Source organism: Hyposmocoma kahamanoa, unplaced genomic scaffold, assembly GCF_003589595.1.
Source record: "Hyposmocoma kahamanoa isolate Upper Pololo Valley unplaced genomic scaffold, ASM358959v1 232, whole genome shotgun sequence".
Classification (NCBI taxonomy): Eukaryota; Metazoa; Arthropoda; class Insecta; order Lepidoptera; family Cosmopterigidae; genus Hyposmocoma; species Hyposmocoma kahamanoa.
The window spans coordinates 2,366,693-2,374,910 of NW_020653750.1; the positions used below are offsets into that span (position 1 = coordinate 2,366,693).

At 36.0% G+C, this 8,218-nt stretch overlaps 1 protein-coding gene across 1 annotated transcript; it reads left to right on the forward strand.

Annotated features, from left to right (window-relative positions):
• The first annotated feature begins 6,707 nt into the window (after positions 1–6,707).
• LOC113228605 (probable tubulin polyglutamylase TTLL1) lies at positions 6,708–8,009 on the forward strand. Its single transcript, XM_026461959.1, has one exon. It carries the CDS (start codon positions 6,708–6,710, stop codon positions 8,007–8,009), a length of 1,302 nt encoding a protein of 433 aa, XP_026317744.1.
• The last annotated feature ends 209 nt before the right edge of the window (positions 8,010–8,218 follow it).

Below are 8,218 nucleotides of genomic sequence, written 5' to 3' on the forward strand. Positions count from 1 at the left end.
AAACAATTTAGTACTCGCGAAGCAGCGAAAATGAGTTCCAAGACTTTAATTGGATTCCCGTTCCCCACTATTCTAACGCAAAGGAACAAAGGAGCTTCCATCAAAATAGCAGAAATGTATTAACGGCGTGGGTATTGATTGAATAAATGTTATTTTTTAAAACACTTATTTGTTTGGATTCTTTAATAATCAACGGCAATTTCATTCTATGATAAATGTTGTTCGTTTAATACTGTAAATATTGCAACTTACGTATTTTCAAATTTCTGGGATAATACACAGAGTCATTTGTAAAATACTAATAATCTCATTGGAATACATTACTAACATCATTCTGTGTTCCAGTTTCGAAGGGTAAGGAGTGCTGGTGAAATTACAGGCACAAAGGAATTGTCAATTTGTGTTTCATGGTGAGGGGGGTAGTGGCAGTGCCCCTTAGATCTTTGTGATTTAAAGCTCTGAGTGGCATTGCAACTGTTATGGACAGGCGTGTCGCTTACCACTAGGTGCATTTATTTGTTTCGTCACTTGGTATCATAAATAATTGTCACGACTATAAAGTAGAAAGCGAAAATGGCGGACTGATCTCGAGTATGTAAAACTCTGCGTAGTGTTGGCGCACGTAACACGCGCACTATGCACTTCTACTATTGTTCTGTGGTTAGTTTGACTGCAGAAATCCTGACTACAATCCTTACACAAACTTTATACAATATCTACAATCTTATTGGGGAATACTGTATACCAAATAGCATAGTTGAAGTTTGGGTTCCGTAACCCACGTTCGGAGACATGATACTGTGCTAATCATGGACTATCTACCTGTAATTTGGGCATATGATAATAACGACGCGCGTGTTTAAAATAATTACTATAGTACTGAGCTTTTAGGTTTTGGCGATTGCTATGACTATAGCAATGACTATAGTAAGTACTTTATTTACCATAGTAATGTATAGCAATTCTTCAATTAGGTGAGATTGTAGTCATCCGCTTACCAAACCAAGAAAAAATTCATTCGCAAAGTAGCGTCAATATGTAGGTGTCATTTTCTCGACTTTCAAATAATATGCTAAATTAGCTCTGACAAGTATTGCAACTGTATGCAACTGCAATGGACAGACGTGTCGCTTTACACCAAGAGCCACTTTGTATGGCCACTTGGCCTGTCGCTTAGTATCGTAAAAATAAAACAAAGTAATCAAAATAAATAAATGCAGGATTTTGTGCAAAAGAAATAATATAAGTTAATTTGAAAGACATTGGTGTATCGTTTCCGCAGCCGTACCATCGTCACGCTCTGCAAAGCGAAGCAATTTATGGGCAGATGTTCTGAATTTATGACAACAAATGCTGCCTTAACACGTGATATTATTTCTACGCATGGCTTCTCGGTAAAATTATTACCAACTCATAATTTTATTATCGTTAGCTTTATTAGCCCAGTGGGAGAATGGTTGCTTCACCGTAAAGAGATCGACGGTGCGAATTTCAGTGCGGTATGAACAGTTGATACCCTAAGGGTTGTATTCCAGAACTCTACTCAATACTCAAGTCAGGACTTGAGTATTGCAGTGAGCACTGAAAATCATACTCAAGTCCTTGCCATGAGGGTCGTATTTGCAGTGCTTGAAATCATACTTGAGCAAATCCTGACTTGAGCATTGAGTAGAGTTCTGGAATACGACCCTAAGAAACTTTCCCTAGCCGACGTTTTGGTTCTGGAAGCCTTCTTACGCATTCAACAGAAATGTGTAAAGTAAATCCAACTTTTTGGTTAAATTTTTACATATATTGCAACACAAACAGCCTCTATTAATTGTTTGGTGTTTAGTATACACTCCGCTTGCCGGTTTGATGCAGCAAGCGAATAGCTTTAAGGTGAAGCCTGAAAATTAGCAATCCTGAGTCTTCATCCTTTTTGTCCACATTACTGTTTTTTTGATAAAAATGTTCGTTTATATTTGTTTATGTTTTGTGCAAAAATAAATGTCATTTTTTTTTGTTTTAAACTTGGTATTTATGTAATGTAATTAAAAATAAAACTGACATAAAAAGTTTCTTAAGTGTCTAAGGAAGCCATAACAAAATGATTTTATGGCTCAAGATTAACTTTGCTTAACACCTTTTTTCGTACTGATCTACTCAGAACCAAAAAACCGGTTAGGGGGTCAGGTATCTTATAGTCTTGAAAATCCTCCTATATGGTATTGGTAAAAGGCATATATCTGCGCTAAACTAAATTTTACAAGAGAATGATTCCACGTCATTACTTTGTTATTTCAATGGCTACGACTTTCAATTTTGCACAGTAAGCATTAATTTATGTTATCTACGGACTGATAACAATAGATTCCCGTAAATCGCGCTAATTTGCTTGGCACGATAGTTACGCGTATTTGATTTGGCTACTAATTTACCGAAATGGAAATTTATAATTCAATGCTAGTTACGCGTTGTTGCACTATCCCCGACGGTATGTATATTTGTGAAAAATATTCACAATAGTAGCAATACTTCTTGATAACGGTGAAGAAAAACATTTTAATGAAACCATGTCGAAGGACGTTGACAACTTCTGGAAAACGCGTGAAGTTCTAAAACCCATTTTTCTTTCTTTAGACTTTTCGAAAGAAAGAAATGTGGGCAGAGGAACGGGTCTCTACAAGTGCCCGTAGGACCTAGGTTGAAGATCACCAATTCGCACCTTCGTAATTTACTGCCACTATAAGATTGTTATATATTATTGTACAATTAAAGCTCAAATGAATTTCTGATAATCTTCAAAACAAATTGTTTAGCGTTCCATCACATATTTTAATGTAATAATAGTGTCATCAGTTTCTACATTGACAGTTTGTATTTATCAATATACGAGTATACAATCGGCTGAGCTTCAGTGAGGTGTGGTTATCGTGTTTGTTGTAATAAGTACCTATTTAATTCTAAGCAAGCATAACTAGCTTTAGTCTTCGTACTGAAATTGTAGTTTTGTAGAGAAATTTTCTTATCTATTTTTTGACAACAAAATGTTACAGACCCATACCTTTAATAACGGAGCTTGTGTACGATTTTCTGTTCTCGAAAAAATATAGAGACCATTCCACGTGTATGGTTTTTACCATTTATTGTGGTTTATGTCATATTATATGGTTAGTAAGTAATCCATGAGAAATATGGACAGAATGTTAGTGGCATAAATTTATTAACCTGACCTCCACGCAACGGAACAATATAGCTAGGTTTTTGAAGGAATTCATACTTTATTGCAGTCTTAAAAGGTAGGTTGTTGCCTTACAAGCCCACGGCGTACTCTTGCATACACCGGTACTGTAGTTCTTGTAAGCGTATATGTGTACCGTTTATTATAAGGAAAACCTTTTACTGCTAGCGTGGTGAGAAAACTACGTTTAATAACGTTTATTATGACGTACCTAATGCCACGCAGGTACGGCGGGGTTTTAGTAAGGGTCAGTATAATTGAGTTAGTTGCTTTTTACGTAATGACGTACCACAATAGCTGTATCCATTTCTTTTCCTATATGTCAAAGCTACGTTGGGTAACGTTCTTAGTCGATACATGTATAGCGATTATTTTTTATTAAATTTGAGTACGTACAGCTTCAAATTTCACATCTACACAATTATTTGTCACAGTGACGAACAATTTTGGTAGCAGTAGAGCCTTCAGTGAAAGAGTTCGTCCAGGGAAATATTGCCACACAGTGTGAGCATTATTGCTTTTCTGTTCTGAGGGTAAGAGTGCTGGTGAAATTACAGGTACATAGGACTTGTCAACTTAATGCCCCAGGGTAATGGGATGGGCGCAGTGGCAGTGTCTCTCAGATGTTTGGGATTTAAAGCTTTAAGTTGCACTGCAACTGTTATGACAGGCATGTCGCTCACCACCAGGCGCACGACTTGTTCGTTCCGTAATTTGGTATTATAACAAAAAACAATAGACAATAAAGGTCCAATAAAAACTCAACGTAACTGAGGTCATACATAAATAGCTCATGCGTACAAAATGAAATTTGTTCACATTTTCACCGTTTTACACTTGTAAATGAATATAATAATGGCATATGTTCAGAATGAAAAATCTCATTAATTCGAAAGTCTCCCGGAAGCTTGGTTGAAAAGACATAATCTGGATTTATTAAATCGTGTACAATTCAGTATGCGAAGTGAAAATAATTCTTTTATTTTATCAAACCCTTCTGGCTTCGGGATGAATGTAATATAATGTGTACATAGTGTATATGGAACTTATAATATAAATACGTACATGTCAGAAATGTCATAGTTCAGAACTGAAACTTCAGGCATTGTGTGGGCAGACCCGTGTGTGTGGATCGTGTAATGAGATTACTTTGAAAATGAAATCGAATAACAACTTGTATTTTTTATTAATTTTATCGATCAAACTAGGCACTAGGTGAAACGTAGGACAATGACGACTACTTCACTGCGTGGCGACCCGATCGAAAAGTGTGTCCGATCGTGCCTGCCAACAATATCACGGCTCTGTCGAAGCGCGGGAAACGTAGATATGCATACGACACCGCTAGGTGGTGCGCTTGCGCTTTGTTTAGTGTTTGTACTCATTACTGGCTACGACATCCATAATACATATATTACATTCACAGTTTTAATATGGTATAATTGGCATAATCTCTAGGTGCAATTGCGTTGTATAGCGTAGGTTGTTTATCTTATATAATTAAAGCGTTTGCCCCGCTCGGTGTTACGTAAGTAATCAGTACACAGTACTAAAAAAAAGTGACCTCAAAGGTCATTCATCCCTAGTTTGTCACCCTTACAGGTGGAATATTTTTTTTCACTTCTCATGCTCTTAAAGTTCGTATTTATGCTGGGTGTAGGCTGCATAAAATGGGATTTTACGCTCATATTACATTAAATATGTGTAATTGTTGTAATTTTACATTCAATTTTAATTAAATAGTCGGTTATTTGTAACATTGCTGTTTAATTTCCTCGCAATCGAAGTGAAAAGCAGAGTGTATAACTCGTTCATAAAACCCATTTTACCTTCGACTTAAGTATCCACCCTCGCCTGTAGGTCGGGTGGATATACTCGTCTCGGGTAACACGACGCGTTTTATGCACTTGTTGTACAATCTACTATTAAATTTAAATGGGATTACTACTGAGGTACCCTTTTTCCAATAAAAGAAGAATCATCAAAATCGGTTCACAAATTTCTCTATAATCATATAATAATTATTTGACTTATCGTGTGACATACATACAAATACAGTCTAATGGAGAACCACCTCCTTTGTACACTTCGAGTAGCCTACTGTCCTATACTAATTTTCACAATTTTTTTGGTTCTACATACAAACTTTCATCCCCTTTTTCACCCCGCTTCAAGATTTATTTTTGTGACAAAAAGTAGCCTATGACTTTCTCCTAGGTCTCGTGTATTTTTATACTAAAATTTATCCAAATTGATTGTGCGGTTTAGGCGTGAAAATGTAAGTTACTTTCGTATTTCTAATATTAGTTTGACTTTGGTGGTATCGTTGAAAATATTATTTATAAAGTGGTGTTTTCTTATGAATTTATGTGTTATTAGTGACCCAATGGCATAAGCATAAATTTTTACATATGTTTAAAATGTCACGCTCACGCTTGTCTCTGAAAGAGCAGAGAAAATCTTCACTCGTAGATTAGACTCCTAAAATTTTAATAGACCCTTTATAACCTCCGTGTCTCATAGCGTTATTACATCGCACTCTGTCGTAAAACGTCAAAATAGTATTAATAATGTTCTTGTTCCCATTTTTACCAACATGAGCTTGTCCCGCAGTAGTCCAATTTAAAATCTCATTTTCCCCCAAATTGTGTTATTCTCAATGTTTTATATTGTTCTTTGAGGAACAATTCGTTAGTGTTTAATTTTCCTGCAATTGTTCGTCGAAATACTAATGAGTTTCACTGTAACTTTAATTAAACATTTGCTTTCTGAGTTAATTACTAATCCCAAAAAAAAATGTTTTTTAACTTTAAAAAAGTTAAATATACCTTTTTATGCTGATCTGTGTCATGCTGCACCAAATAGCTACTCCTCTATTTTACTTACAACTACATATTTTTTTTTACAATATTACTTTAAATGATACTAAAGTACACAATTATTAATAACAGAAAAAGGGAGCTCAGCGTAGTAGTAGTAACCGTTCGGCCACGGAGGCCTTAAATATAATATTAAACATATCAATGAATAAATAAATATTGAAATTAAATAGAATATGAAAATTAATTTTATTGAAATATTTCATTATAATGTACATGTAATAAATACTTATTATAACAATTATGTAATATGTCTTAAATACTATTATAAAATACAGATTACGTGAATAGGTATATAGTAACTACCTCTCTATTATTTTCAAGTCCTGCTGGGCCCATAAATGTGATTAAAATGATTGTAACATCTATTGTACGTATATATTAATATATAACAGTATTGAGTGCTCCAAAATCACGTTATGTTAAAAAACCTCGTTAAAAATCAATACCCGTTGTGTTTACACGTAGTCATAGTGAAACGAGCGGATTGGGAATCGGCCAATAACGAGCGATATTTGCAAAGCGCCATGACAACGGTTTGCATCTGTCTGACTCCAATATTTGTTCAATAAACTGAACGCTCCTCATGCAAATATTATTCCAAAATGAATCCAGAAACAAAAAAACTTGCCAATGCCATGTACGGCAGAGTCAACATACCGACGAATGAAAGATGCAGGGTTAATTTCTGCACGGATATGGAGAAGTCAGTACTGATGAGCAACTTCGAAAGGCGAGGGTGGAATCAAGTTGGACCTGATGATGAATGGAACTTTTACTGGGCTTCTACGCAAACTTGCAGGAACCTGTTCAGCGTGGAAAGTGGTTACAGAATGAATGACAACCAGATGATCAATCATTTCCCGAACCATTACGAGCTCTCTAGGAAAGATTTATTAGTGAAGAATATTAAAAGATACAGAAAGGAGTTAGAGAGAGAAGGTAGTTCCTTAGCTGAGAAAGCAGAAGTCATCTTACATGGTGGTCAAGTTGTCACACGTTATGTACATCTTGATTTTGTGCCAGTAACCTTCGTTCTTCCAGCTGACTACAATATGTTTGTGGAGGAATACCGCAAGTCACCACAGAGCACGTGGATCATGAAACCATGTGGAAAATCACAAGGAACCGGAATTTTCCTCATAAATAAACTATCGAAGCTGAAAAAATGGTCCCGGGAGGCGAAAACGCCGTTTCACCCGCAGCTGAGCAAGGAAAGCTACGTCATTTCGAGGTACATCGACAATCCTCTTCTAATAGGAGGCAAAAAGTTCGATTTGCGTTTATATGTGCTAGTCACATCTTTCCGTCCTCTGAAAGCGTATTTATTCCAGTTGGGTTTTTGTAGGTTTTGCACTGTGAAATACGATACAAGCGTTACGGAGTTGGATAACATGTACGTTCATTTAACGAATGTTAGTGTGCAGAAGCATGGTGGAGACTATAATAGTATACATGGTGGGAAAATGAGTGTGGAGAATTTGCGGTTGTATTTGGAGGGTACCAAGGGAAGAACAGTTACGGAGAAATTGTTTGCTTCTATACATTGGCTGATAGTGCATTCCTTGAAAGCTGTGGCATCGGTTATGGCGAACGATAGACATTGTTTCGAATGTTACGGGTACGATATAATTATAGATAATCAGCTGAAGCCTTGGCTAGTTGAAGTAAACGCTTCCCCTTCGCTGACTTCGACAACGGTCAATGATAGAATACTAAAATACAAGTTAATTGACAATATCTTCTCTGTAGTTTTGCCGCCGGACGGCGTGCCAGATGTGCGCTGGAACAAGTTGCCAAATGCGGAGGCACTCGGAAACTTTGATTTGCTTATAGACGAGGAGTTATTGGAAAAAGACGAGCAGACTCCTGGAGGCCGTGGCAGAAATAGCAAATATTTAAAATAGAAATAAGCACTGTAAGAAAAAGAGCACAGTAGAAATATAAAATACTTGCTGTAAATAGACTAATAAGTTGAATTGAACATTTTATATTAATTCTAACAGGAAGCTACGTACTTGTTTATAAAAATGGCTTTGTAATAAAAATAAAGGAAAATAAATTCAACGTACAATTACCTTTTATTTTAAGAACTTAAAGTCGTAAACTTCTATTA